Source organism: Haliotis cracherodii, unplaced genomic scaffold (genome assembly GCF_022045235.1).
Source record: "Haliotis cracherodii isolate W230 unplaced genomic scaffold, xgHalCrac1.p SCAF_5, whole genome shotgun sequence".
Lineage (NCBI taxonomy): Eukaryota > Metazoa > Mollusca > Gastropoda > Lepetellida > Haliotidae > Haliotis > Haliotis cracherodii.
In genome coordinates, this window is record NW_027266308.1 from 42,405,548 (window position 1) to 42,424,767 (window position 19,220).

General features: G+C 42.9%; 1 protein-coding gene across 1 annotated transcript; it reads right to left on the reverse strand.

Annotated features, from left to right (window-relative positions):
• Positions 1 to 464: 464 nt before the first annotated feature.
• LOC139442523 (protein amnionless-like) lies at positions 465 to 19,033 on the reverse strand. Its single transcript, XM_071223339.1, has 13 exons — positions 18,923 to 19,033; positions 18,190 to 18,350; positions 16,739 to 16,832; positions 12,484 to 12,704; positions 10,869 to 11,030; positions 7,847 to 7,943; positions 7,574 to 7,656; positions 5,643 to 5,772; positions 4,661 to 4,759; positions 3,687 to 3,789; positions 3,088 to 3,253; positions 2,072 to 2,179; positions 465 to 1,369 (listed from the first exon to the last, which is right to left on the reverse strand). Exons 1-13 carry the CDS (start codon positions 18,963 to 18,965, stop codon positions 1,289 to 1,291), a joined length of 1,548 nt encoding a protein of 515 aa, XP_071079440.1. The 5' UTR covers positions 18,966 to 19,033; the 3' UTR covers positions 465 to 1,288.
• Positions 19,034 to 19,220: the final 187 nt, after the last annotated feature.

A 19,220-nucleotide genomic window follows, 5' to 3' on the forward strand; every position in this document is an offset into this window, starting at 1 on the left:
TTAGACAAGTGACTTTATTTTGCTCTTGTTCACCCAGTAGTGAATGGGTACCCGGTAGGTGGAGATGGTAATGTGACACTGTCATCCTTGTAGCACTTCTCAGGCTGTCTGGATTGTAAACTCCTCAGGGAGATGAGAAATAATATATATATATATATATATATATATATTATCATTATATAAGTGGAGTAAGATCGAAAACAGTTTTAATTTTAATTGGCTAGCGCTTTCAAGTCCAACCATGTACGAGTCTCATCAGGCCATAACTGAAAAGTGTGTTCAATCTCACTCTACTTATTTAATTATTACTACATTGTGCCTGAGAGTTAGAACTTTACTGCTCTCTCTCTCTCTCTCTCTCTCTCTCTCTCTCTCTCTCTCTCTCTCTCTCTCTCTCTCTCTCTCTCTCTCTCTCTGTATATATATACACACACACAGAGAAAATACAGAAATGAACGAACGCACTGATTGAATATTTTATTGTCTTTTCCGACTTTTACAGTACTGGAAAACTCTTCATGTAGGTATTTGGATGCCATGATTCAGGACCGATTCGTATCACATTGGATGCTCATATTGGGTATGTTAGCACAACCCGCTTTGCAAACCTTCAGCTTGGTACGTGTAAATTATGCTATGACAATCAACAATATCCATATGACGACTGGGAGACGGACTTCACTTTTTTTTAGATGTGAAGCTCTTCTTTAACAGAGAGATATTTGTATACTGTAACATCATTTAATTTTCTATTTATCATGCAATACTTTAATCTCTGTTACTTGCACTTTTGATGGTTAACGAAAAATACATGATCTGATTCTGATATATCCATCCCACTAGTCTGTTCTCAATCACTGAAGCGTTTGCAGGTTTGCATCGTCTTTCTGTTTCCTTCAGTTGGCGTTTGTTGAACATATCACAATACTTGTGTGTTTGTTTGTTTGTTTGTTTGTTTGTTTGTTCTTTAAGGTCGCACTCAGCAATATTCCAGCAATAACGGCGGCCTGTAAAAACTCGAATCTGGACAAGACAATGCACTGACCGATATTGTGAGCAATAACGTCGTCGGTGAATAAGGACACGCTGTCAACAAAAGTATCGAGCCTGACCACCGATCCATTAGGTCTCCCAGCACAACCATTTCAAACCCAGAATCTCTACGGGGCACATGGTATGTCAAATTCGTCAACAACTGATTATAATTTTATGTATCATTTTGAATAGAATCACAATCAAATCATTACAATCTGTAGTAATTAAATTTGATTTAATGGAAATATTTAAATTATATATTGCTGTCAGAACCTCGGTCTTCTTTGCTTTGTTTTGATGATGCTTTGTTGCCCTTTCCGACGAATGTTCCATCCTGAAAATGGATTTAAAAATGTATAAATACAACATAAAACAGTTTAAAGCAGACTGTAAAGGAGAAAAGGGACACTATAATCCATTTACAGCAACAACATGAATACAGTTAAACCGCCTCAGTCGGGACCCGTTAATACACCCCTGCTCTCTGACGCTCCCTGTTGGGAACCTTTACTTCAATCGGATCACCACAATCCAATGTCATCTCGGCCAGCTTTCGGGGGAATCCATATTGAAACTGATTCACAAGTTCACGTTAACCATTTCACAACGCAATTTTGGGAGTTGTGGCCGTAAAATAACTATTGATAGATCAGATTTCATACCGAATTTCTAATAATCATATCACTACTCAATTAATACCCAAGTTATATTGTAGGTATTTGTTCACACAATTTCAAAGCCACTTTTTTTCCCTTGAGTGAAATAGATAACATTCGAATTTGTAAAGGTGATCGGGTATACTAAGTGTTAAGGTATTACATAGCTATAATTAACTTATTTCGTGATATTATTTCAACAAATAACGACGGGGCTTCAACAATTAGTTGCAATTAGTTGCGTACATGAAACTTGTAATATCAAAATGAAGCCCTTCTTTTCCTGTTCATCGGGAATAGTATCGGCAATCACACTGAAATTGTATCTAAATCATCCCGAATCAAATATACCCTATCATCAACATTCCCGCTCAGCATACCTGGGTGACGGAAGCGTACAGCGGGTTGTTGAAACCATCATCAGTTGTGTCGAAGGTTGGCTGGATCTCCGCCGCCATCATCTCCATGGGCCTAACGTCACCGACGACCTGAAAATAATGACCATGAGCAGTTAGCACTTGATCAACACTGGGAGTCGTAGACTTTACAGGTTGTGCCGTTTTTGTCTTCCATAGGAAGAATATATGTCACCCATTGCCGATTAGACTCGACTGTTACCACCTATGTCGACCACCACCTGTGAGAAACCACACAAATAATCATCTCTGTAACCTATCGTCTCTAGATCAAGAAGAACCACCGATCTCACCTACCACACGAGACCCACTTATCTCACCCACCGCACATTAGAAGCTACGTGAACCAGCTATCTCACCTACCACACGAGACCCAATTATCTCACCCACCGCACAAGAGAACCACCTACCACACTTGAGAAACCACAACACCCATTATCTCACCCCCGGCTCATGAGACACCCTATTAACCACCTATGACCTTCCACTCAACGATTAACAAAACCTACCTGCATGCGTTAAGCACGTTATTGCCTGATTTGTGCACGGATGTCCGTGATAAACATCCACAGGTAAGCAAAGAACTGTTTGAATTATCAACAGCAGTTATTCCTGGACTCATCATAGTAATGCTTCATCCGAGTTATCGGATGCAGTCCAGAAGTAACACCATCCCAAACAAACTGTATACACCCATGTTCGATCGTGACGAAAAAAATCAAACAAACAAGAAATTGTTATTCGATGGTGATGTATTTGATACGGGTATCACAGTTGTGTTTTGGACCTTGTAGAGTTTCGGCGACTGTTTTAAACCGTTTTGATAACGTTTGTCATTTTCTTTTTTCTTTTCTTTTTGTCAAATGTTAGCTTATTTCATGTTTACTTTCAATTGCCCCTTAGTTCAGTAAACTCCAGTTTACACACTTGAAACGGAATTAATACCATCAGGATATCTCATGGTCACTACAGGTACCTACCACGCCCCCGATATCTCCATACAGCGGGTTCCCAAAGCCAGGATCGGTCATCTCTATCTCATAGCGGGGACTGCTGACGTCACCTGGCACGCGCCGACCACGTGGCAAGGTCCGTCTCACTTTGTTGGGGATGTCGAGCATATCGTCCAACATGTTATTGGACTTTCTGAAAGCAAAAGTCATGTATCAGTGGGTGAATGTTGTTTAAGCAACAGTCTGCAATTAATATTCGAGCCATACCATGACGGTCTGTAAACAATCGAGTCCTAACCAGGAATCCAGTGATTGAAACTGAAACGGGTCAATTTATTATATATATTATATGATATACAGGTTCTCCAAACTCTCTGTCTCTGCCGATATACGTCACAGGATAATCCCCCTTCTTCACACGACCCACTGTCAAACTATTTAAAAAGTCAATAACGCCAAATTGAGGGATAATGTTAGCCTCGTTTTGGGTTTTTAAGCAGTGCTTGGGATAAGCACTCGATGACTACCTTGAGGTGAAACAAACTTGATTACAGATCTGATGGTTACAGCTTAGCAATTTCCCTTTGAACTAAACAATATATTATATCAAGATGCATTCATCTTACCCGGTTTTCTTTCTAAAGAACAGCAGCCCAAACAAGACGAGGACCGTCAGCACGATAAGGGCGATGATGATCCCTGCGATCGACCCTCCGCCCAGTTGCCCGCCTGGTAGCACAATACAAAGTCTTTAAGATTTCTGTCAACTTCAAACCACGACCAACACGTGAAATCAAGACCCTTATCAAAGAAGGAGCTACAATGACCAATAACAAATATTTCGAAAGTTAGGCCATTCATATTATATAAATATATATTTATCTTATCTCATCTCGATGGTCAACTTCAGAGGGAAAATAAAGTAGACTTTGGTTGAGAATACAATTGTTCTAGTTTGCAGCTGAATAGGATATGTGAAAAACTGGTCCACAATCGTAATTGTGCTAAATTCGAAGAGCAACGGTTGCTATATCGATCAGGGATTTGGAAAGATTGGAGGACTTAAAAAGACGAATAAAAATACCCGCAAAGGCACACATATATGGAGTTACTTCCTGAATATTTTTACAATAACCTACAGCATTGTTTTTCTTTAAAAAAACGGGAAATGCGTGATATGTTTCTACTGTGAAGTGATATTTGCTCAAACGGTCGAATGGGTGAATATGAAAAATTCGATTTCCTTTTTTGTGGAGGACTTGGTTTTTGGTTTGTTTGTTGTTTAACGCCGCACTCAGTAATATTCCAGCTATATGGCGGCGGTCTGTAAATAATCGCGTCTGGACCAGATAATCCAGTGATTGTCATCATGGGCATCGATCAACGCAATTGGGATACAATGGCATGCATCAACCAAGTCAGCAAGCCTGACCACCCTATCCCGTTAGTCGCCCTCTACGGCAAGCATGGGTTGCTGAAGACCTATTCTATCCCGGATCTTCACCTCTCCGCATGACTTGGGAAACACGTTTTAGCTATTGCGAGAGGTCTACAATTGTCTGTATTTATTGAGAGAGAACCTTGTCATGATCCGTATTACCTGTATGCGCATTCGGGCCAGACGTGGGTTGTATTGCTCCCGAGGACTCCATCAGCTGGATGCCGTCCAGGCGGTACTTGTGGCCCCCTGTCCGGGAATCTGGGGGGACAAGTTGTGTGTGTTGGTTTAACGTCATGCTCAACAGCACTCAAGGACTTTTACCACTGTGGTGATTGAGTGAGTATGATTTTACGACGCTTTTAGCAATATCCCAGCAATAGCTCGGCGGGGAACACCAGAAATAGGCTTCCCACATTGTACCCATGTAAAGAATCGAACCGTTTTTGTTTGTTTGTTTGTTGTTTAACGCCGCACTCAGCAATATTCCAGCTATATGACGGCGGTCTGTAAATAATCGAGTCTGGACCAGACAATCCAGTGATTGACATCATGAGCATCGATCCACGCAATTGGGATCATGACATGTATCAACCAAGTCAGCGAGCCTGACCAACCGATCCCGTAAGTCGCCTTTTAAGACAAGCATGGCCTTTTACGGCAAGAATAGTTTGTTGAAGACCTATTCTACCCCGGAGCTTCACGGGCCTAATCGAACTGGGTTTTTGTCGTGACGAGCGAGCGCTATAAACACTAGGCTGCTCCACCGCCCATTGTGTTGCACGACCTGACATTGTCATCATAACGGACATAATCTGAATTGCAACATTAATTTAAGGAGCCGCAGTTATTAGTTAATTCGCTTAATTCAGGGAGACACAGTTACAAGCAACGACAAAATTAGTATGTCATGATTTCCCGAAATGCCAGCGAGGTTGTCGTCATACTGGATGGTCATTACAAGCGTTTTGGTGGCACACGTGAAGGTCAAGGTCATGTACTACGGGCGTAAATACATCTACACTACACCCGGCAATGTCCAGGGCCCAGTTTCACAAAGCGGCCGTTGCGCTGAGGCAATCTATCTCCAATACATTAACACATACATGAACGACAGCCGAAATGGGGTCCCTGCCAGACCTACCCGCGTCCATGTCCGACTTGATGGTTTGTGCGACCGGGATGCTGATGTCTCCGTTATCACCAGTGAGAACTGCCTGTATAAAGCCCATCCCCGTCTTCGACACGATCAGCTTCACCGTTGCGTTACCATTCTGTAACATACAATGGTTGCACTATGTCTTCCACCATCGAATAGTCTAGAACATTTAGCAAACTGAAATACTGCTTTCCTTGTGGATACAAGAACAACATATATAAAACCAATAACCCTACATCATCACGTCTACTGTATATTGATATCAGTCCGACCAATCCTACCCTCGACTGAATAGCGAGCGAGTATAGTTTTACGCCGCTTTTAGCAATATTTCAGCAATATCACGGCGTGGGGCACCAGAAATGGGCTTCACACATTGTACCTGTCTTCGGCGTGACGAGCGAACGCTTTAACCCCAAGATTACCCCAGGTAGAAAGTGGCCTACATAGAAAGTGTCCCAGTGCCTGACCACTTGGGTATAACTGGCCACAATGGGATATGAATGAACTCTGGCGCCTTACAGGGGTGACAGCATCTCACAGTCTGTCTGATCCAGTGTGTACAGCAACTCACAGCCTGTCTGATCCAGTGTGTACAGCAACTCACATCCTGTCTGATCCAGTGTGTACAGCAACTCACAGCCTGTCTGATCCAGCGTGTACAGCAACTCACAATCTGTCTGATCCAGTGTGTACAGCAACTCACAGTCTGTCTGATCCAGTGTGTACAGCAACTCACAGCCTGTCTGATCCAGTGTGTACAGCAACTCACATCCTGTCTGATCCAGTGTGTACAGAACTCACAGCCTGTCTGATCCAGTGTCTACAGCAACTCACAGCCAGTCTGATCCAGTGTCTACAGCAACTCACAGTCTGTCTGATCCAGTGTGTACAGCAACTCACAGCCTGTCTGATCCAGTGTGTACAGCAACTCACAGTCTGTCTGATCCAGTGTGTACAGCAACTCACAGTCTGTCTGATCCAAGGTGTACAGCAACTCACAGCCTGTCTGATCCAGTGTCTACAGCAACTCACAGCCTGTCTGATCCAGTGTGTACAGCAACTCACAGCCTGTCTGATCCAGTGTGTACAGCAACTCACAGCCTGTCTGATCCAGTGTGTACAGCAACTCACAGCCTGTCTGATCCAGTGTGTACAGCAACTCACATACTGTCTGATCCAGTGTGTACAGAACTCACAGCCTGTCTGATCCAGTGTCTACAGCAACTCACAGCCTGTCTGATCCAGTGTCTACAGCAACTCACAGTCTGTCTGATCCAGTGTGTACAGCAACTCACAGCCTGTCTGATCCAGTGTGTACAGCAACTCACAGTCTGTCTGATCCAGTGTGTACAGCAACTCACAGTCTGTCTGATCCAAGGTGTACAGCAACTCACAGCCTGTCTGATCCAGTGTCTACAGCAACTCACAGCCTGTCTGATCCAGTGTGTACAGCAACTCACAGCCTGTCTGATCCAGTGTGTACAGCAACTCACAGCCTGTCTGATCCAGTGTGTACAGCAACTCACAGCCTGTCTGATCCAGTGTGTACAGCAACTCACAGCCTGTCTGATCCAGTGTGTTGCCTTACACTGAGACGAGGGTGAGTGGATAATCTGGTTCCTGCCTGGTTGGGGGCGGTCGTGTAGCCTAGTGGTTTAAGCGTTCGCTCGTCACGCTGAAGACCCGGGTTCGATTCCCGACATGGGTACAATGTGTGAAGCCCATTTCTCGTATCCCCCGCCGTGATATTGCTCGAATATTGCTAAAAGCGGCGTAAAACCATACTCACTCACTCACTCACTCACTCCTGCCTGGTTGGGTTCAGGCCTGACAAACATACCGCAGAACCCCACGACCCTCGTTCACGTATCGGCCTACATTAGTATCAGAATACCAGGAACATCAGAACCTACCTGTGCAGATATGAATCCCTGTAAGATGGTCTTGAAAGTCGTAATACTGAACCCAGTTCCAACCGTGCCATTGAACATGGCGCCTGCATAAGAAATGTATTTTCATGGCAGTATGTAATCAGATCAAAATCCTATACTAGCAGTGTAATTGCAATAACAATGACAGGATTGGCATGACAGTTCTTGAGACCGCTCTTAACACAGCACGTGCAATACATGTATTTCTAATATGGTCAGGAAGTATTAAAGGAACCATTGGCGGAACTAACTCACCACAAACGTCACAGCAGGAGCCCATAGGTCGAAACGGGATCCGACATTGAGCTCGCGGGCATTTCGGTGTAAACACGGAACAAATCTTCTTGAAGATCTGAAACAGATATCATTTGCATGTAATGAAATGAGAAAAGTGACAATACACACCTATTGGCGTTGTCTCCTTATGACTAGACACATCATTGCCATTGTCGCCTTATGACAAGCAGACCATTGCCACTGTCGCCTTATGACTAGACACACCTTTGGCAGTGTCGCCTTACGACGAGACACATCATTGGCAGTGTCGCCTTATGACTAGACACACCATTGGCAAAGTCGCCTTATGACTAGACACACCATTGACAGTGTCTCTTTATGACTAGACACACCATTGGCATTGTCGCCTTATGACTAGACACACCATTGACAGTGTCTCCTTATGACTAGACACATCATTGGCATAGTCGCCTTATGTTTAGACACACCATTGACAGTGTCTCCTTATTACTAGACACATCATTGGCATAGTCGCCTTATGACTAGACACACCATTGACAGTGTCTCCTTATGACTAGACACATCATTGGCAGTGTCGCCTTATGACTAGACACATCATTGGCAGTGTCGCCTTATGACTAGACACACCATTGACAGTGTCGCCTTATGACTAGACACATCATTGGCATAGTCGCCTTATGGCTGGGCACATCATTGGCATTGTCGCCTTATGACTAGACACACCATTGGCATTGTCGACTTATGGCTGGACACATCATTGGCATTGTCTCCTTATGGCTGGACACATCATTGGCATTGTCGCCTTATGACTAGACACATCATTGGCAAAGTCGCCTTATGACTAGACACACCATTGGCAAAGTCGCCTTATGACTAGACACACCATTGACAGTGTCTCCTTATGACTAGACACACCATTGGCATTGTCGCCTTATGACTAGACACACCATTGACAGTGTCTCCTTATGACTAGACACATCATTGGCATAGTCGCCTTATGACTAGACACACCATTGACAGTGTCTCCTTATGACTAGACACATCATTGGCATAGTCGCCTTATGACTAGACACATCATTGACAGTGTCTCCTTATGACTAGACACATCATTGGCAGTGTCGCCTTATGACTAGACACATCATTGGCAGTGTCGCCTTATGACTAGACACATCATTGGCAGTGTCGCCTTATGACTAGACACATCATTGGCAGTGTCGCCTTATGACTAGACACATCATTGGCAGTGTCGCCTTATGACTAGACACATCATTGGCAGTGTCGCCTTATGACTAGACACACCATTGTCATTGTCTCCTCGTGACAATAAAGCGACAAATTTCTTTCCATATCTAATAGAAATCTGTATAAAGCAGAGTCGATTGTACGCTTCCGACTATATCATCAACAGGTGTTTATGAATCACAATCATATAGTAATGATACTGACAAGATGTGCCCATTGTCATTCCCGATATGACAAGATATGCCCATTGTCACTCCCCTATGACAAGATGTGCCTATTGTCACGCTCCATATGACAAGATATACCCATTGTCATTCCCCATATGACAAGATATGCCCATTGTCATTCCCCATATGACAAGATGTGCCTATTGTCACGCTCCATATGACAAGATATGCCCATTGTCATTCCCCATATGACAAGATATGCCCATTGTCATTCCCCATATGACAAGATATGCCCATTGTCATTCCCCATATGACAAGATATGCCCATTGTCACTCCCCATATGACAAGATATGCCCATTGTCATTCCCCATATGACAAGATGTGCCCATTGTCATTCCCCATATGACAAGATGTGCCCATTGTCATTCCCCATATGACAAGATGTGCCCATTGTCATTCCCCATATGACAAGATGTGCCCATTGTCATTCCCCATATGACAAGATATGCCTATTGCCATTCCCCATATGACAAGATATGCCTATTGCCATTCCCCTTATGACAAGATATGCCTATTGCCATTCCCCATATGACAAGATGTGCCTATTACCATTCCCTTTATGACAAAATGTGACCATTGTCATTCCCCATATGACAAGATATGCCCATTGTCATTCCCCATATGACAAGATATACCCATTGTCATTCCCCTTATGACAATATATGCCCATTGTCATTCCCCATAAGACAAGATGTGCCCATTGTCATTCCCCATATGACAAGATATACCCATTGTCATTCCCCTTATGACAATATATGCCCATTGTCATTCCCCATAAGACAAGATGTGCCCATTGTCATTCCCCATATGACAAGATGTGCCCATTGTCATTCCCCATATGACAAGATGTGCCCATTGTCATTCCCCATATGACAAGATATACCCATTGTCATTCCCCTTATGACAATATATGCCCATTGTCATTCCCCATAAGACAAGATGTGCCCATTGTCATTACCCATATGAAAAGGTGTGCCCATTGTCATTCCCCATATGACACAAGATGTGCCTATTGCCATTCCCCTTATGACAAGATATGCCTATTGCCATTCCCCTTTTGACAAGATATGCCCATTGTCATTCCCCATATGACAAGATGTGCCTCTTGCCATTCCCCTTATGACAAAATATGCCTATTGTCATTCCCCATATGACAAGATGTGCCCATTGTCATTCCCCATATGACAAGATGTGCCCATTGCCATTCCCCTTATGGCAAGATGTGCCCATTGTCATTCCCCATATGACAAGATATGCCCATTGCCATTCCCCTTATGGCAAGATGTGCCCATTGTCATTCTCCATATGACAAGATATGCCCATTGCCATTCCCCTTATGACAAGATATGCCCATTGTCATTCCCCTTATGACATGATATGCCTATTGCCATTCCCCATATGACAAGATATGCCCATTGTCATTCCCCATATGTCTCAATGTGACTTTACGCCTCCTTTTCCCGATGATTTCAGTAAGACGAAAACCCAAGGATACGTCACATAACACACCCCTTCCCTGAGGGGTTCAAGACTAGATGTCTTATCTCACCTGCCCTTGGTCGTTGCCGCACGTGCAGCCAGTGGGGTCGTTACAATTCTGTCTGGAGACTGTGACACTCGATCGCGTGACTCCCGTGCCTTTGGGTGGCGGGAAAATTCTCTGACCGTCTGGAGACTGTATATAGTTGATGAAGGTCGTGGTGGTAAACGACTGCAATGCGAGAAAAAGAACTACAGTAAAATACGTTTATAACGAACACCCTTACAACGAACTGACGGATATAACGAACAGTTTTGGTGCCACATCCATTTGCAGTATATATGCTGTATATATGCTTATAACGAACTATGGTTATAACGAATTAAAATTAGAGACCCCTTTGAGTTCGTTATAACCGTAGTTTACTGTAGTAGATAAGACTTTAAGGGTATGCTGACTTCAAATTATCACGCGGGTCCAGACCACTCGGCCTCTCCGCTAACTACGTAACACCTGGAAATGATGTGAGGTGAAATGAGGTTTAACGTCGCATCCAAGATTATTGCACTTCTATAGCATATTACCGGGAATAGCAATGAAATAGGGAGTAGGCCAATACAATGTCAGTCACTATATCATCTGGTCCAGCCCTGATTATTTACAGGCCGCCATCATATAGCTGAAATACTGATGATTTCGGCGTTAAACAACAACGCATCGCCATGCTGGGTTCTTACGTCACGTGAAACAGCCAACTTGACGCATTACTACACCAACACTAGCTATGGGATTGAGTGAGTATGGTTTTACGCCGCTTTTAGCAATATTTCAGCAATATCACGACGGGGGACACCAGAAATGGGCTTCACACACAGTACCCATGTCGGGAATCGAACCCGGGCCATAGAGGCCGACGGGTAACCCAGTGGTTAAAGCGTTTGCTTGTGACGCTGAAGACCACAGTCGACTTCCAACATGGGTATGTTCTGTGAAGCCCATTTCCCCCATCGTGATATGGCTGGAATTTAGCTAAAATGGCGTAAACCCTATGACAATTTATGTAAATGCAAAAACATTTCAGAAGATCTACACATACTCGAAACTCGCACCGTTTATGACAATTGGACTGTACTGTTAATCGTGGGTTCCATCAAAGTGGTTAACGTCTAAGAGTGAGTGAGTGAGTTGGGTATAACGCCTCTTTTTTAACAGTATTCCAGTTTATCACGAGGTGTCAGCTTAATGTGGGAGGAAAGCCGAAGTGATGCAGGTCTCAGACGTTTACCCCTTCGGCGAAACCCACGAGCACGGGTATGGTGCTGACAAACTTGGAAACATAATCGGGAATCGAACCCACAATCATCGGTTTCTGGCCTGCCCAAGGGACGCAACTCTGCACAGCGAATCGCGGCGCCTTGGACGACTGGGCCATCCGTGCCCCCTCACGTCTAAGACCTACACTTTAGGCTCACCTTCCACATTAAGTTGACACGCCGTGATATAACTGAAATACCGTCAAAAACAACGTGAACACAAACACAAGACGTCTTAGCGACATTCGTGTACATGCATCGTCCAAACCACCTTTCGAGGCCGAAAGTCAGGCGTTAAAAGTCCTGTGACCCAACTTAAACACTCAATCAGTCACGCCACCACAAACGTTTGTGTTTACGCATGTACACACCTTGCCTGACAGTTTGAGCGACTTGACGTTGATGTCGAGACCAGTGTCAAGGTCGACGTAGAAGGCCTCGTCCCGGGGGAAGACGGTGTCGTCTGTGGCGCAGGGCACCCTCTCCGAGTCTAGCAGTGGCATGGAGGAGCACGCTCCATTCTCTGTGCCCGTGGGGCACCAGTTGTCCGGGTTCACCCACTTGTGGGGTGCGGATACCACGTATTCCACATCTGATTAGAACAACACGGCACAAGAAAGTCAGCGATATACAGCATGATTGGTACATGTACACCAGGGCTATGTCCCACAAAGCTATTTAGTACTACGGTCATCGCACATTTATGGGAAAGTATGGGACTTAGTGCAAAGTAAGCTTTGTGGTACAGGTAACACCAAGCAATAGCTTAAACATGTCCGTTCAAATATTTCTACAATCTTGCTCGACTCTTGCCTGCTGCTGTATTTATCAAAGCAAAGTGATGAAATATTCAGATAACCCATCTTCCCGAGTTAACTGACTGTAAAAGTCCAGTTTCCACCTTTGCCGAACTAGGCTGGAATTTCGAGTTCGATCGTAGCACCACCAGTGGCTATTACGAGTTATGTCCCTTCTATGTCGCTCCTGTTGACTCCACTTCTCATATACCATAACGGGATGAATGATAGCTAATGAATGACACCGATAACTGACATGTGTTACATGTCATTAAGCTGTGGAATTAAAACACAATAAAGACTTTGCTTTTTAAGACATCCATCATCTGCACGTTTAGAGATCAATATGTTTTATACCCAAAAACATGTTTACGGTCTATAAATATGGTAACATGATATGTTATAGACACGAGTCGAGCTTGAAATATTCAACATTGCATCAGATAACAGAACAAAAACATTTTAAATGTTATAGAATATACCAGATTTGAAGTTGCGAGAATCATTATTAAGTTAATGTAATACCGAATGGTATTATACATAAGTGATTGATTCTGTTCATGTGTGTACGCGTAAAAGGCAAAACATAGATAGTACTTCGTACATTTTATAGCATACCCAGAACCAGAACCAGTAATAATAATTTTATGTGCATTTGTAGCATTTTTATACTGTTTACATGCATGTATTAAGTTAGAATTTGACCTTCAAAATTTACCTCTTCGATGGTTTAAAAAAATCATTGATTTTTAAGCGAACCTTTTATAATATCCTATATAGAAATGGTATTTGCAAACGGCAATAGGTATGTGTTGTATAAAGCTATTATTAAACAAATTAACAATGGGAATAAAACAAGGCATATTTCGACAAAATGGGGGATGGGATAACATTGTACTAAAGTATTTATGAATACTGCCATTTCATCATAAGACTTGGGGGCTCATTCTGGGATATTAAATCATTGGAAAATTTACCATTTGTTTGGCTTATTTTTACTTATAACTCAATTTGGGCGAGGCTATAATTTAAAAATTATTTATAACTCAAGTCTACCTTGTGTAACATGTCACATAAATGATAAACTCACTACCTGTATAGCGGACTATATTTGATTGTCTCTATTTTTACAACATAACTGTGCATTTTGACCCCAAAACAGTATCTGCCACCAAAACATTTCACCACAACCATCATTTTCTAGTCTGCTGGATAAAAAAAAAACATACAGAAAATCTAAGTTTGCTTTATTCTACTACGGGGAGGGGTATGTCGGCAGTTTGATGGCCAGGCCACTCTCGAAGGACCTCTGTCCCACAAAGCGAAGTAAGATTAATGCAGGTAAATAATGGTAACTGCTGTCATTCAATGCGTGTGTGTTAGAAGCTAATTCTGTGTGTTGTCCCGTCAGGGAGTAGGGGAAGGCTCCTAGGTGCCGTGTGCCGGGAGCCACCAATAAGTACCAGTCGTCAACCCGGGGGAGACTTGGGTTACATAGACTGGCGACAAGTCTCCCTCGCCAGATTCCGTATTTCCAGGCTGTGTTTGCAAGTAAATCCACACGCCCCCGTCTCAACAGCTGTCTTCAGAACTTCTTGAGATAATTAAAATATGTTTTCAATGTTCTGCACTTTTTAATGTAATAAAAATGGATCCAGTGTTTGTCCTAAGTGTTAGTTACATACTTATATTAATTCTAAGTCGATTAAATGTTTTTTTTACGGTAGACCAATTTATATAAGATCATAGTGGCATTGCCAAACCCTTCAGTTCAATTCTAATTGATCAAGACTGCACATATTTTAGGGATATCATCATCGCATCTCTGTTTGTTTTGTTTTTTTGTACCGTTAATGAAGAAGAAAATATTGTATTAATGTTAGGTATTAGAACAATACACAATACATTACTAAAAAAACATCTGGCCGATTCAAACAACGAGGATTGCTAATTGTAACAACCGCGTGCATATGCATTATAATACAATGATACATCTGTACTCATAAAGCTTATCTTCCACGTGCTCGGAGTAGCCCGGAGGAAAGTTGTTGAAATGATTTAAACATAATTTTATTTCAACTGAAAATTGGGATCGGTAAACAAGACAGCGCTTTTATGAATACCTCTCCCTACATAGAAATCAGTTAACAATGATGGTAAAGATGTTAATCAAATATTTACACAAAAAAACCTTGGTGGTCATGATCAGCAGTGTCATACAATTTTTCATACAAATATGTGATAAATCATGTATAAAAACAACCGAAACCATGGAAAATGTACTTTCAAGTAGCTGTTGAATCGCTGAAACGTGAAGCGAAAATGTCAAAAACTAAAATGGAAATGTCCAAAACAAAAACAAAAAGGTCAAAAACTAAAATGAAAATACAGAAAAGTATTTCCACCGCGGTGTAAATACTTTTGACCAGATCAGACACTCTCGCCACAACACAGCAGCTGAAGGGGGATATAACATTAACACAGTGATGTGGGTCAGCTCACTGACGCTTTGTACCGGCACGTGCGGATCAGTGTCACGAGCCTTCCCAATATGGCGTCAGGTGGGTAGGTTGATGGGCTGACACGGCGTGGCGCTGAAGTATACATTAGGAGCACGGGTCAAACTCCATGCATCTTTTGCCGGCTAGTCTTACAGCACGCCCCTATCCATTACATGGGCGACACACTGTATCGTGTTAAGGATTGTTATATGACCTGAACTACACAAATTCACAAACATTCTCTCGGACATGAAAATTCACAGTCACAGATTCACAGACACTGTCAAAACAATGTGATTGTCCTAAACGCAAAAAAACTAAGGCGTTCCTTATCCCATGATTTTGACACGTTTAGCGTCTAAAGATGTTTAGAGTCTGACTGTGTTTAACAGCTAGACGTGTTTCGGGTCTAAATGACACTGTGACATCAGAACTATGTCACAAATTTACACACATTGTCGCTTACATGAGAATCCACTATGCAACAGATTCACACACATTCCCCCTGACATGAGAATCCACTATGCCACAGATTCTTACACATTCCCCCTGACATGAGAAGCCACTATGCAACAGATTCACACACATTCCCCCTGACATGAGAAGCCACTATGTCACAGATTCACACACATTCCCCCTGACATGAGAAGCCACCATGCCACAGATTCACACACATTCCCCCTGACATGAGAAGCCACTATGTCACAGATTCACACACATTCCCCCTGACATGAGAAGCCACCATGCCACAGATTCACACACATTCCCCCTGACATGAGAAGCCACCATGCCACAGATTCTTACACATTCCCCCTGACGAGAAGCCACCATGCCAAAGATTCACACAGATTCCCCTTGACATGAAAAGCCACCATGCCACAGATTCACACACATTCCCCCTGACATGAAAAGCCACCATGCCACAGATTCACACACATTCCCCTTGACATGAGAAGCCACCATGCCACAGATTCACACACATTCCCCCTGACATGAGAAGCCACCATGCCAAAGATTCACACACATTCCCCTTGACATGAGAAGCCACTATGTCACAGATTCACACACATTCCCCCTGACATGAGAAGCCACTATGTCACAGATTCTTACACATTCCCCCTGACATGAGAAGCCACTATGTCACAGATTCACAATCATTCCCCCTGACATGAGAAGCCACTATGTCACAGATTCACACACATTCCCCCTGACATGAGAAGCCACTATGTCACAGATTCACACACATTCCCCCTGATATGAGAATCCACTATGTCACAGATTCTTACACATTCCCCTGACACTGGGTGTCTAACACGAGTAGTACTTACCACCGTCAAATGGCGGACAGTTCGGGTCGCTAGCGTCCGTAAAGGCAAGGATGGAATTCTTCCCGAAAATTATCTCCCCATTGTCTGGAAGAGCCTGAAAATAGGGATATGATGAAATTACATGTATTAGATTTCTCAGCATAGTGTGAGTGAGTGAGTGTGTTGGGTTTAACGCGGCTTTTTAACAATATTCATGTTATATCGCTGCGTGTCAACTTAATGTGGGAGGAAAGCCCGATGTGATGCAGGTCTCAGGCGTTTCGGTGAAACCCACGAGCACGGCTATGGTGCTGACAAACCGAGAAATATAATCGGGGCGAACTGGAATTCGAACCCACAATCATAGGTTATTGGTGTGCCCAAGGGACGCAACTCTGCACCGTGAATCGCGGCGCCTTAGACGACACCCGTGCCCCCTCTGAGCATAGAAGGTCTTTGGCTTCAATCACCAGTGCAAATATTACAACTAACAACTATTTATAGTTCAGGTTTATGAGGGAAGGTGAAATGGTTAAACGTCGCGTCAAAGATTATTGCACTTATATAGCGACGTGCATGCACGTGTGTGTGGCTGTTTGTATATATCCGGACTGATCCCGATTTTATAGTTGTAGCCCAACGAGAAACCATGCCGCAGTTTAACATAAATACCCCCTCAGACACAGTGTACTGACTCCGAGCTGATCAGTCTTTGTTTTAGCCCCACCACGCCGAGCGCCAGACAGGGTAACAACAAGTACCATTATTTAACGTATTTGGGTATGACGTGGCTGGGCGCCGCTTTACCAGTAGACCATGGAGATGGTATGGTATGTTTGTTTGGTCAGCTGTACAAACTTTTTCAAATCGACTCTACACACAATTCAGAAACAGAGTACATTAAGCCAGTGCCATCAGAATATATCTTGTGGAAGCACATGAGAGACCTAACATGTCTGTGGAACATCGATCATAATAATGATGGCGTCCTATGCATGTTACACAGATTGATGGCGAGTCACTTATTTGTGGTAGATTGTCTAATTCTTGTCAGAAGCGTACAACCATGGCAGCGACATAGATACAAAGGGATTCGTTCCGTTATATTTCGGTTCCAACTTCTTACTATCCCGGGTAGCCTAGTTGTTAAAGCGTTAGCTCGTTATGCCGAAGACCCGGGTTCGATTCCCGACTTGGGTACAATGTACAATTTTTTGGTGTTCCCCGCCGTGATATTGCTGGAATATTGCTAAAAGCGGCGTAAAACCTCACTCACTCACTTACTATCCCGTATACACCCTTGAGTATCCTAATGGTAAATTCTATTTGAAGGGTTAGAACAGCAATATCGTAATTAACTTTCATTATTTCCTTACATTTGTCACCATTCCTTTGTACGATTTAAAGGCTTAAAATATGCAACTGATAGTTAATATGTCTGTATGTTTTAGAGTGAAACGTTTAATAATTACCAGTTCCTTCAGTGTTGTATTGGTCTGTACATAAACCACAGGACTCCCATCGGTGATCAGCACTACGTCATTTCCGCAAGGTGCGCGCCCAGCGTTCCAGTTGTTTGGGTTATTGAAGTTGGTGCTTGGCAGCCATCTTTTATATACACCCAAGGCTGGCACTGAATGAAAGGCAGAAAGAAATCGATCTGAACCCCGATATCTGGCATGTCAAGAGGTTCAAAAGCTTATAAGCTTCGGTATATCCGGAGTGTACGTATAAAAGTGATCAGTATCAATATATACAGCCTTGATTGACATATCCGGAAGGTGTTTTAATAAAGATATATATATTAAGGTTTGCTGTGCAGTTTGGACCTAAGTCATATTTAATAAGTCCTGAGTTTATTAAAACAAATATCAATATAAAGGTTCATTGTTCAATTGAGACTATAAGTGAAATTCAATATACGTCCTGAGTTTATTAAAAAAGATATCAATTTAAAGGTTCCTTCTCCAATTTGGCCCATTAGTGAAGTGTAATCATATAAATATCAAAATAAAGGTACATTGTGCAGTTCGGACATAACGCCGTTGGGGTACGATAGCCCCCAAAGTCTGCGAGCCTGACCACACGACCCATTCGGTCGAATTTTACAACTTTTTCAAACACTTCTTGTGATAGTTATCAAATGCAGTATCAATTGAGTTATTGTTTTTAAAAAACACACATAGCAAAAAGTGTCAAAAATACCTGTCAATTGTAGAAGTAGAAAAAACACGAAAACAGTCTCCATCCTTGACCTGCTGACAGCTGCCTTCTATCCGATTGAATGATGTCTATTTCGCACTCGAAGGGGGCGTATACTGGCGCAGATAAGGGTCATCATGGTGACGGCATCTCTGGGTGAAATGTGATACATGTCTATATCACTTGTATATATAGATATACGCGAGTCGGGACGCATGCCGTCACATCAACCAAGCTAATGCGATACATGGCTATAACACACGACGCCTACACGATACTCCACTGCAGGCCTATGTTTCAT